This window comes from Oncorhynchus keta, chromosome 23 (genome assembly GCF_023373465.1).
Source record: "Oncorhynchus keta strain PuntledgeMale-10-30-2019 chromosome 23, Oket_V2, whole genome shotgun sequence".
Taxonomy (NCBI): Eukaryota; Metazoa; Chordata; class Actinopteri; order Salmoniformes; family Salmonidae; genus Oncorhynchus; species Oncorhynchus keta.
In genome coordinates this window covers 30,615,677-30,628,282 of record NC_068443.1, presented here as the reverse complement: position 1 = coordinate 30,628,282, position 12,606 = coordinate 30,615,677, and the positions used below count along the sequence as shown (strand labels likewise).

The 12,606-nt window shown below is 42.6% G+C and overlaps 1 protein-coding gene across 3 annotated transcripts in view; it reads left to right on the top strand.

Moving 5' to 3' along the window:
• The window catches only part of LOC118402155 (extended synaptotagmin-2-like), a 54,870-nt gene extending 42,264 nt beyond the window's left edge, over window positions 1-12,606 (top strand). For all 3 annotated transcript variants that reach the window (XM_035800130.2, XM_035800131.2, XM_035800132.2), the window contains exons 17-23: window positions 3,094-3,243; window positions 6,722-7,071; window positions 9,051-9,146; window positions 10,298-10,429; window positions 10,542-10,647; window positions 10,795-10,844; window positions 11,079-12,606. In XM_035800130.2, coding sequence (XP_035656023.1) covers window positions 3,094-3,243; window positions 6,722-7,071; window positions 9,051-9,146; window positions 10,298-10,429; window positions 10,542-10,647; window positions 10,795-10,844; window positions 11,079-11,127 — 933 coding nt within the window. In that variant the 3' untranslated portion in view covers window positions 11,128-12,606. The remainder of the gene's footprint in view (window positions 1-3,093; window positions 3,244-6,721; window positions 7,072-9,050; window positions 9,147-10,297; window positions 10,430-10,541; window positions 10,648-10,794; window positions 10,845-11,078) is intronic.

Below are 12,606 nucleotides of genomic sequence, written 5' to 3'. Positions count from 1 at the left end.
GGAGCGGGGTAACATGAGAAAAGTGAGTTTCAGTAGTCCAGACAAGATGACAAGTGCCTGGATTAGGACCTTCACCACTTCTTGTGTGAGGTAGGGTCGTACTCTACGGATGCTGTAGAGCATGAACTTGCAGGAGCGGGTCACTGCTTTGTTGTTTGCAGAGAACAACCGAGTGCTGTCCAGGGTCAAGCCAAGGTTCTTTGCACTCTGGCACTCTCTTTGCACTCCACACTGTGGAGTTGTCAACCGTGATGGAGAGGTCTTTGAGTGGGCAGGCCTTCCCCGGAAGGAAGAGCAGCTCCATCTTGTTGAGCTTGAGGTGGTGGCCCGACATTCAAGTTGAGATCTGCCAGGCAGGCAGAGATGCATGTAGCCACCTGGGTGTCAGAAGGTGCCAAGTAGTTGAGTGTCAGCTGCATAACAATGATTGGCGATGTGACCATGTGAGGATATGACTGAGCCAAGTGACTTGGTGTATAGAGAGAAGAGGGCCTAGAACCAAGCCCTGGGGGACACCAGGAGTGAGAGTATGTGGTGCAGACACAGATAGCGGCCTGCCAGGGAGGATGCAATCCAAGAGTGTGCAGAGCCTGAAACGCCCTGAGGGTGGACAGGAGGATCTGATGGTTCACGGTGTTGAAGGCAGAGGATAGATCTAGGAGGATGAGAACAGAGGAGAGAGAGTCAGCTTTGGCAATGCGGAGAGCCTCTGTGGCACAGAGAAGAGCTATTCTCTGTTGAGTGACCCGTTTTGAAGACAGACTGGTTAGGGTCAAGAAGATTGTTCAGAGAGATAATGAGAAAGTTGATCAGAGACAGCACGCTCAATTGTTTTGGAAAGAAAACAAGGGATACAGGTCTATAGTTTTTGATGACAGATGAGGGGAGCGACTCGGGCCATCTTGAAGTCAAGAGGGGACGCAGCCAGTGAAGAGAGGAATGGGAAAAGGTCTCCAGAGATTGCCTGGAGGAGGGGATAAGGTCGAGAGGGCAGGTTGTCGGGCAGCCAATCATCTGGAGAGAGGGGAGAAAGAGGTTAAGGGTAGTTCTCTGTGAGTGAGACCAGTGGACTCAATAGGCTGAGTGAGTAGCGGATGTCGTCAACATTCTTTTTAAAGTGGTTGACAAAGTCGTCCACAAAGAGTGAGGGAAGGGGATGGAGGATTAAGGAGGGGGATGGGATGGAGGAGAAGGTGGAATAGTTTTCTAGTGTTCGAGGCAGAAGCTTGAAATTAAGAGTGAAAGAAAGTGGCTTTAGCAGTGGTGACAGAGGAAGAGAAGGTAGAGAGGAAGGAGTGAAAGGATAGGACCTCCAGAAGAATCGTTGCCCGCAGTCCTGTTCTGTAAGCTCACAATGCCACGCAGCAAGAAGGGAGGGCCGAGCCGGCCTGAAGGAATGCGAGTCAGGATGGGGAAAGTGAGTAGAATAGTCATAATGGGGAAAGGGAGTAGAATGGGATAGGGTCGACGAGGCAAAATCAGGAGACAGGAGGAAGAAGTATTTAGGATGAGGGAGAAATGATAGGAGAGAGAGCAAAGATTGCGACGGCACATGAGCATGGGTAGGGGCTTAGTGGTTAGGGTTGGAGACAAAAGGAAACAAAGTAGTGATCAGAGATCTGGAGGGGATGTTGCAGTGAGATAAGTAGGCGAGCAGCCTCTAGTAAAGATGAAGTCAAGCGTATTGCCTTCCTTATGAGGTCAAAAGAGGCAAGGAGGAGAAATAGTTGGAAAGAAATTAATGGAAGGCTGATGTCAGGAGGTTGAAGTCGCCAAGTACGAAGAGCGGTGAGCCATCGTCAGGAAATGACCTTATCAAAGTGTCAAGCTCATTGAGGAACTCTCCAAAGGCACCTGGTGGGTGATAGATGACAATTTTAAGCTTGAGTGGAGAAGTGACAGTGACGGCCTGGAATTCAAATGAGGAGATGGACAGGTGAGAGGGAGAAAATAGAAAATCTCCACTTAGGAGAAAGGAGTAGGTCTGTGCCACCACCGTAGTCAGATGATGAAAGAACAGCTGGAGTAACAGTGTTCTCTGGCGTGATCCATGTCTCCGCCAGGGACTAAAGGGCAACAGAGGCTGTGATGAACTCTGCGTTCTTGACCGCAGATCGGCAGTTTCAAATGCTGCCAGTGACCCGGAATTCCACATAGGTTGTGCGCGCAGGGTACACTAAATTAGAAGGGTTGCAGCCAAGGGGTGGGGAGCGTCTGTAAAGCCTACAGGGAGAGGGAACAGGTATAGAAAACACACATAGTTGCCAAAGCGACAAAAGAGCTAAATGAGATCATCAGAAAATAACTGGGTAAAATATTAAAGTGAGAGAGTGGTGTGGAGCCTTCCTCTTTCCTTCTTCAAAGAACCTGGCAGAACAGTCTTTGTTTCGGCGACGGTCTGACAGCTGCCGCTGAGAAACCAGGGGGGACTGAAGTACTAACACTAATTGTCTAGCAGCGGTGGAGAGCATACCTCCCTCTACTAATTGCTGATTGCCTAGGAGAGGTGAAACCACTTCCCCTCCAATACAGCCACAAACAAGTCACAAATTGCCCTGCTCCTTAATCCTGGTTGATGTGTCAACAGCTTTCTGCAAAAGTCAGCAGTTCACACACCAAGTAGGCTACTGGGAAGACGGGTGTGACCTTACAGTTGATTTTGACAAAGGTGGTATTACGGTGGGATTCTAGTGTGAAACTGAGCCAATTATTTTTATTTATTTTTTATTTTTTTAAGTTGGGTGTCCCAAATTGCACCTTATTCCATATTTAGTGCACTCTAAACCAATAGGGCTGCACCAAATAGAGTATTAGAGTATTTGTGACACACTATGGCTACTGTATGGCCTTACAGATGATTTAGTGTGATTATGGTGTGGGATTTGGCTGATTTTGTCTGCTAGTTTACAAAACTCAGCATATCTATGAAATTCGGGGTGCACGGAGCATGAGAGGGAATTTCGGGTCTGTAAATTCCAGCTACTGTAGTACCTGTGCACTGCCTATTTGTAAGTGCACTAGAATTTACAGTAACTTGACACAAACTTCCGCTTTCATATAAAAAAAACACATGTGCCCCCTTTCCCCCTTCAGGTAAAGGATGAGAAACACGATTGTTCCCTGGGGACTCTGAGCCTGCCCCTAGCCCGTCTCCTAGAGGCTGAGGACATGACGCTGCACCAGCGCTTCGATCTCAAGAGCTCTGGGACTAACTCCACCATCAAGATGAAGATGGCACTGAGGGTAAGGGTCCATGAGGGTTTGAATCGGGCTCTTATAGTCATGCACATGTGTCTGCATCCCAAATAGCACCCTATTCCCTATGTACAGTGGTTCCTCAATTAAAAGTTGCGTAATACTGCGGTATAGCGTGGTACGGCGTGTTACTGTGCTTGCCGTTAATGCTCGTTCGAACCACCAGAGAGCAGCTTTGAGCACATCTACGCTTGAGGAAAGATCATCATGGCATGCAAAATTGTGAATACGCTTCATGGTTAAAATGTAAATCTATATATAATTGTATGCACACATCTGTTAATACAATCAGTGTTTGCTTCTTTGCTCACATCATTTGACCACTGCAGTTTGAGATGATATTACAAAAAGAACATTCATTTTACAGTAGCCTATGTTGGCCTACTGCACCTAAAACATCCGTTAATACAAGTCCTTCAAAAGTGGAAATATGGGCAGAATATTGTATGAACTATTTGGATGTTTAAAGGTGGATGTTTGGTTGTTTTAATTCAATCGGGTCATTTCAATTCAAGTGTGACTCGCCATTCTCTTGTTGATATCGTATCCTAGCCTTTATTTAAGATTATTTTCATTTTAAAGAATGTATTTTCTTCCTGAAGAACCACAGCCATTCACCAACATCCGCCACTTTCGCCAATTGAATGGCTCATCAAGGCGCGAACTGTGACCAATGTCCATCACTGTAAGCCTAGAGTGGGATTCTAATTCTAAAAACACAGCTTCTACAGTAGTAGAAATATATGATCAATTTCGATTTGTAAAAAAGACTGTTTCAAAATGCAGATGTTTAGTACAGTGTGACATAAAACTACAGGAAAATTAGCACAGCTGAGAGCTGCCCAGTGACACAAGCCTACCAGACGAGCTGAACTACTTCTATGCTCGCTTCGAGACAAATAACACTAAAACATGCATGGCAGCACCAGCTGTTCCGGAAGACCGTGTATTCACGCTCTCCGCAGCTGATGTAAGATCTTTAAACAGGTCAACATTCACAAGGCCAGATGGATTACCAGGACGTGTACTGCGAGAATGTGCTGACCAACTGGCATGGGTCTTCACTGACATTTTCAACCTCTCCCAGTTCTAGTTTGTAATACCAACATGTTTTAAGCAGACCACCATAGTGCCTGTGCCCAAGAACATGAAGGTAACCTGACTAAATGACTACCGACCTATAGCACTCACGTCTGTAGCCATGAAGTGCATTGAAAGGCTGGTCATGGCTCATATCAACGACATTATCCCAGAAACCCTAGACCCACTCCAATTTGCATACTGCCCCAACAGATCCACAGATGATGAAATCTCTATTGCACTCCACACTGCCCTTTCCCACCTGGACAAAAGGAACACCTATTTGAGAATGCAATTCATTGACTACAGCTCAGCGTTCAACACCATAGTGCCCTCAAAGCTCATCAATAAACTAAGGACCCTGGGGCTAAACGCCTCCCTCTGAAACTGGATCCTGGACTTCCTGACGGGCCACCCCCAGGTGGTAAGGGTAGATAACAACACATCCGCCACGTTGATCCTCAACACAGGGGCCCCTCGGGTGCGTGCTCAGTCCCCTCCTGTACTCCCTGTTCACTCATGACTGCACGGCCAGGCACGACTCCAACACCATCATTAAGTTTGCCGATGACACAACAGTGATAGCCTGATCACCGACAACGACGAGACAGCCTATAGGGAGCAGGTCAGAGACCTGGCCGTGTGGTGCCAGGACAACCTCTCCCTCAACATGATCAAGACAAAGGAGATGATTGTGGACGACAGGAAAAGAGGACCGAGCACGCCCCCATTCTCATTGACAGGGCTGCAGTGGAGCAGGTTGAGAGCTTCAAGTTCCATGGTGTCCACATCACAAACAAACTAACATGGTCCAAGCACACCAAGACAGTCGTGAAGAGGGCGTGACTAAATCTATTCCCCCTCAGGAGACTGAAAGGATTTGGCATGGGTCCTCAGATCCTCAAATGGTTCTACAGCTGCACCATCTCGAGCATCCTGACTGGTTGCATCACTGTCTGGTATGGTAACTGCCTAGCCTCCGACCGCAAGGTTCTACAGAGGGTTGTGTGAACGGCCCAGTACATCACTGGGGCCAAGCTTCCTGCCATCCAGGACCTCTATATCAGGCAGTGTCAGAGGAAGGCCCTAAAAATTGTCAAACACTCCAGCCACCCTAGTCATAGACTGTTCTCTCTGCTACCGCACGGCAAGCGGTACCGGAGCGCCAGGTCTAGGTCCAAGAGGCTTCTTACCCCCAAGCCATAATACTCCTGAACGTCTAATCAAATGGCTTGCCAGACTATTTGCATTGACACCCCCCTTCTTTTGCACCCCTGCATGTACATATTAACTTAGCTAACCGGTGCCCCCGCACATTGACTCTGTACCGGTACCCCCCTGTATATAGTCTCGCTATTGTTATTTTACTGCTGCTCTTTAATTTCTTGTTACATTTATTTCTTATAAAAAAAAATTTAGACCGCATTGTTGGTTAGGAGATCGTAAGTAAGCATTTCACTGTAAGGTCTACTACACCTGTTGTATTTGGTGCATGTGACTAATAAAATGTCGTTTTGATTAGGTTATTAGAAGGCTCTTTTAAAGCGATTTTAAGTTGGCGATGTGCCTCATTGCATTGTGAAAATAAAATGTATATAGTAGTTATTAATTCATGGCATGATTTATTTTATCCAACTGTTGAATATACATGCAGACAAATTGATTCATACAGAGGAATAATAGCCTACTGTCTGGAGTCATAAAAACTATTAGGCTAAATAAATCGCTGTTATTTTATTGGGTAACTGGTTGGCTTTTGGAACTCCTTTCTTCCATATAATCATTAATTCGCAACACGTATCTGATTATTCATAATGAATAGGATTTATTTGTTTCAATTTGTTTACATACTTCATTGTAACCAAAAAGTAACAAATGATTAAACACACACACACAATATGAGCAGATTGGTAAAAAATATTCTTTATTTAAGACTGAAAAGAATGTGTCGGTACTTATTTATTTTGAACCAAAGACTCGAATGAGTGAGTCACTTAAATGAGTGAGCTTTATGCTGTAAAATGTCCTGCTAAATACGCCAAGCCTAAAGGAAATTCCGTTAAAAAAATGTAAACGTAATAGAAAAATGTAAATGTAATAAATAAATTAAATGGAGCAGGTCTTGAAAATATGTACAAACTTTTTCCTCTCTGTGTCCAAAATGTGCAATTTTATGGAAATCTATTACAGTAAGGTACCTTAATTGTTACCCAGAAATGCATTGGATATTAAAATAATAATGGTTGCATTGGGCCTTTATCCTGAATGCAATTATAGAAATGTTGCTTTTGATTCAATTATACTACACATTCTTCAAGTGTTCTTGTGCACTGTCTCATATAATACTTTTTTTATCCTTTCCAACCTCTTTGTCCCACTTGTGCAGGTTCTGTGTCAGGAGAAGTTGCAGGTTCGTAAGACCAGCACTAGTAACCCCATCCCCGTGAAGAGCCCGCCCGGCGCCGAACCCCCCAACCCTGTCCCTATCTCAGACCTCTCACGATCTGTGGCCGCCTCGACCCAGGAGCTCCACAGGAGAGGGGGGGATGGCGAGCCCTACTCAGGGGGCCCGGTAGGCATCGGCCTAACCGACGCAGGCAGGAGCACCTCCAACCTGGCCATCTCTGGCTCTCACAAACACCTGGCCCACTTTGGGTCAACTGTCAGTATTGCCTCGGACATCTCCAACCCGTACGCCACACAGGAGCTCCAGCAGAGGCTGAGCGAGTTGCAGAAGTAAGCATGTATGAACGCAAGCGCACACAAACACATTGATACATGCACATACAAGTCATAGACTGTTCACTCTGCTACCGCATGGCAAGCAGTACCGATGCACCAAGTCTGGAGCCAACAGCACCCTGAACAGCTTCAACCCCCAATCCATAAGACTGCTAAATTGTTAGTCCGGGCTATTTGGTTATCTGCATTGACTCTCTTTTGACACATCATATACAGTACGCTGCTGATACTGTTTATTGTCTAATCTGTCACACCTAGTCACTTTACCCCTACCTATATGTACAGCTGTATTATCTCAATTACCTCGTACCCGTGCACATCGACTCGGTGGTGGTACCCCTTGTATATAGTCAAGTTATCATTATTCATTGTATTTATTCCTTGTGTTATATAACTTTTAAAAATTATCTTTGCATTGTTGGCAAGGGCCCGTAAGTAAGCATTTCACTGTTAGTCTATACCTGTTGTTTACGAAGCACATGACAAATGCATTTGATTTGATATACACCATTTTACAGTAAACAAATTGATAACAGACTTTCAGCACGCTTATAGGGAAGGACATTCAACAAGCCCAGCACTTTCACAAATGACTGATGATTGGCTGAGAGAAATTGATGATAAAAATATTGTAGGGGCTGTTTTGTTTAAATTCAGTGCGACCTTTGACATTATCGATCATAGTCTGCTGCTGGAAAAACACATTTGTTGTTGCATTACACACTCTGCTATATTGTGGATAAAGAGTTACCTATCTAACAGAACACAGAGGGTGTTATTTAATGGAAGCCACTCCAACATAATCCAGGTAGAATCAGGAATTCCCCAGGGCAGCTGTCTAGGCCCCTTACTTTTTTTCTATCTTTACTTATTGACATGCCACTAGCCTTGAGTCACTGAAATGACTGCAGCACTTAACAAAGAGCTGCAGTTAGTTTCAGAATGGGTGGCAAGAAATAAGATAGTCCTGCATATTTTGAAAACTAATGCATTGTATTTAGGACAAATCACTCAATAAACCCTAAACCTCAATAAAATCTTGTAATGAATAATTTGGAAATTGAGCAAGTTGAGGTGTACTTGGAGTAACCGTGGATTGTGAACTGTTATGGTCAAAACATGTTGATACAACAATAGCTAAGATGGGGAGAAGTCTGTAATAATAAAGCACTGCTCTGCCTTAACACTATCAACATTTACATTTACATTTAAGTCATTTAGCAGACGCTCTTATCCAGAGCGAATTACAAATTGGTGCATTCACCTTATGACATCCAGTGGAACAGCCACTTTATAATAGTGCAACAAGGCAGGTCCTACAGGACCTAGTTTTGTCGCACCTGGACTACTGTTCAGTAGTGTGGTCAGGTGCCCAAAGAGAGATTTGTGGCATACACCACAAGACATGCCACCAGAGGTCTCTTCACAATCCACAAGTCCAGAACAGTCTAGAGGTGCACAGTACTACATAGAGTGACTACATGGAGCTATATTCCACATCAGGTAACGGAGGCAAGCAGTAGAATCAGATACAAAAATTAATAAAAATACACCTTATGGGACTGTGAAGAGACACATACACACACACACACACACACACACACACACAGGTACAGATGCATGCATACGCACACGGGCAATAGCACACGCACTTTACACACACATATATTGTTGTATGGTGGTATCATACATTTTGTGTTGTGGATATGTGGTGGTGTGACAGTGTTATATGATGTACTGTTTTATCTTTAGTTGTATGTGTAATGTAAGTGTCCTAGTGTGTTTTGACCCCAGGGAGAGTAGCAGCAGCTAATGGGGATCCCTAATAAAATACAAAATACAAGTACCACATTGTGACACAATACAAAGAAATACAATGACATTGACTAACCTGCAGATTATATTACAGACCTAATGTGAATGATTGTTTTGTTACAGAACAATGTGACTAATGTGTGGGTCTCTGTCTACAGTGGCTCAGCCGGTCATTTGCCCCTGGGTGAGGTGCAATTGACTGTCCGACACAGCCCTCAGAGGAACAAGCTCATTGTGGTTTTGCATGCCTGCCGGTAAGAGACATGGCGGGAGACTTAGGTCCCTCGTCCCAAAGGCCATTTAGGATGCATCCACACTGTAGCTTCCACATGTTACTCTATACACTAACTATTGGAGAATGTATCATATTCTGTTATCAGCTTTATCCACTCATTTTTATTCAATTTACAAGCCTTTTTCTTTGACCACAGACTTGATGCGCAATAATTATAATCATTTTGGATCATTTTATTTTAACCCATTACACTTGTGGGAATTAGCCTATATGGACAGAGCTAAATGTAAATGTTTGTTTTTTTACAGACAATATGAAAAGCGTAAGCATGGTAGCAATTGAAAGGGAACAGTTTGGAGATTATGAGAAAATGATTAGACCAAAGTTGAGGACCCAATAGTTCACTTGACACAAGACTGAATCCAAACACTACAATGTTGATTTTATGTGCATGTTACATTTGCTGTACTTTTCACCTCATGTGTTGATAATGAAATCTGAATGTCTGGCCACACTCCCTAAGCAATTTCAATGCACTTTTATGACTGAAAGAAGTCATCAACTATAAGGTGCTATTTTTTAGCTTTCCTAGCTTTGCCATTGAGGAACTAGAGCAAGGACACTTGTAGTTGTTTTTGTTTGGAACACAACCCAGCATCCCCTCCAACCGACAATTACTGTTGTTTATGCAATCCAGAAATTGACCATTATAAATTGCAATATGGTCAGTTGGGCATCATTTGAAAGCTTGTTCTATTGCCAAAATGACTAGCTAAGTAATAAAATATGATCTTACAGTGTTTGGCTTTCAGAAGGCAATTCAGAGAAAAATATTGTAATTATTTTGTGCTCATAGAAAGGAGTCATAAGTGCATTCAGGTGTGCCGCGTTGAATTTTCTTCACAACAGACAAACAGGCTCATTCTGTTCAGAACAACTTAGGGTTTCACGCCATACAGTGCTGTGAAGCGCAGAGCCTGAGCTCTGATATCATTTATAGTATTTTACTGTATAGCCACTGTGTTCCAATTTAGGCGCTTATCAGTGCCCAAATCTGTCATTTTCAACCTGTGTACAAGTGTAAAGGGCTACCCCCAAATGATGTGATACAGTGTGTTCTTTTTTAATCTATCTCTCTACCTCTGTCTTTCTCTCTCCCACTCGCCACAGAAACCTGATTGCGTTCACAGATCATGGGTCGGATCCGTATGTGCGGCTCTATCTTCTACCTGACAAGCGAAGGTCTGGGAGGAGGAAAACCCACACGCACAAGAAGGACCTGAACCCTGTTTACGATGAGATGTAAGTTTCAACATTCCTCTTTGTTCCTCTTATCATCAAGCACCAGTGGATTTACTGCTAGTCTACTGGTAGTCGTTGTATAATTGAATTGTTTGTGTGCATGTGTTCTCAGATTTGAGTTTGGCGTGTCGGTCGTGGAGTTGCACAGGAGGACTCTGGATGTGGCGGTAAAGAATGGAGGAAATATCTTTTCCAAACACAAAGGGCTGCTGGGGAAGGTGAGACTGGACCTCTCCTCCTGCTGCAGAACTGTGTCTATCCATGCATGCCCCTTCTGTTATTCGATAACATACAGTAAGTTTGAATACACATTATTACCTGTCCAAAGCTCACTTTTCCTCCTTCATATCGTGTCATCTTGACAGGTGCTGGTGGATTTGACTCACGAGGATATCGTCAAGGGATGGACACAATGGTCAGTGAAATAATTCATTTGTTTATTTATTTATTTTGTACAATTATTAGTACGATTAAGTCCAGTCGTGTTCACACACATATTTGGGGACTACTTTGAAGAATTTAATACGAACTTTCATCATAAGATCTGAATATCAAGGAATCAAGCATAGAATAAGACTGAGTGTTTGTTATTCTATATTTTAAAAATATATATATATTTTTACAATGTTTCTCTTCTCTTTGCTACTAGGTATGAGTTGAGTGAGGATGGTCTGAGAAAAACTCTCCAGCAGCTGTAGACTACACTGTAAGAGGTAGAGGAGGACCTAACCAAGTCTTCACCAACGTGGCATTGCCACTAGGGCCCTACTGTAAGTGTCAAGCAGTGTCTATAGAGTAGTGCTGTTTTAGGATAAGTTTTGCTTTTTGGATAACAATGAATACAATTACATAGTTAGGTGTGAAATGATCCTAGATCAGCACTCCTACTCGGAGACACTTGGCATATACGGCCCCTGAGCAAACGTATTTGCCTTTTTCATACAATTGCTTTTAAATCCATGAACAACTTTTTGAGGGGTTTTCCCTTTTTTAAATTATCATTTATTTACATGACTTGCAATTGTAAAAAAATATATATACATTTTGATATTCATTTATTCACATCAGTTGCATCGTTATCTCTCTCCACTTAGAAACGATCCAGTGCAATAGTAAGAAAGGGAGTATGTGTTCAAACTAATTCTACATTTTTTAAAATCCATATTTTAAAATAAAATGATTGAGGACTGTAACAAAATATATATTTTCTTGCTACGGCTGTTACAGCAGGTTTTGCTGCCTTGTTTTATGTCGGGAATGTACAACATATGAATATGTAAATATGTACAATGACAATGAGGACTAAAGAGAAGGTTTATTATAATGTTAGTAGTGGAGGGTTTTGCTTGCTCACAATGACTATTTTATAATTCAACAAACTACATGCAAACTATATCAGAGCTAAGTTGAACTACGACCCGTCTATCCTCTAAGGGAAATAGTATATATATGTATATGTATAGTACTTCGCCACCAAAGAGACAACGAAATGAAATACTTGTCTGTTGGGTTTTAACTAAACCAAATATGTTTGCACACTATTTGTCTATGCATGTTTAAAGTCTTTCAAAGCATCAGCATAGTGTTAACAGTAATAATTCCAGAACTTGGCTGAGTTAACCTCACAGTGATATTCCAGCCTTCTTCAAATCATTGTGGCTTATGATAATTGTTTTCCCAACTCTGAAATCACGACAGATGAAATATATTTATCATGGTTGTTGTCAATAAATGCACCATGTCTTCATGTTTTTGTTCTACGAACACATTTCAGCATGCACATCTTATTCAACAATTCTCTTTACTGCAATCGCTTGCAAAAAAACACATAATGTTTTGGTTTACGTTATAGCTGTGAAATGATCCTAGATCAGCACTCCTACAGACACTTGGCATATACGGCCCCCTCACCTTTATTCATTATGTCACCTGTACCTGGATATCTGTAACACATGTAAACACTCTGTTATGACTTTATTGATCTGGTTACCATAGTAATGATGTATCATAATGAAAGCATTTTAGATTTGTACCATGTTTAAGCTGTAACATAGTGGCTTGTAGCCTAATGTATCAGTTCTGATGTGTTCTCATATTTCTGCAACCTCTGTCCTTTTTTTTAAAAGTAGTTGTATGCGTACCTACAGGTAACTGCCAAAATAAAGAAACCGCCAACA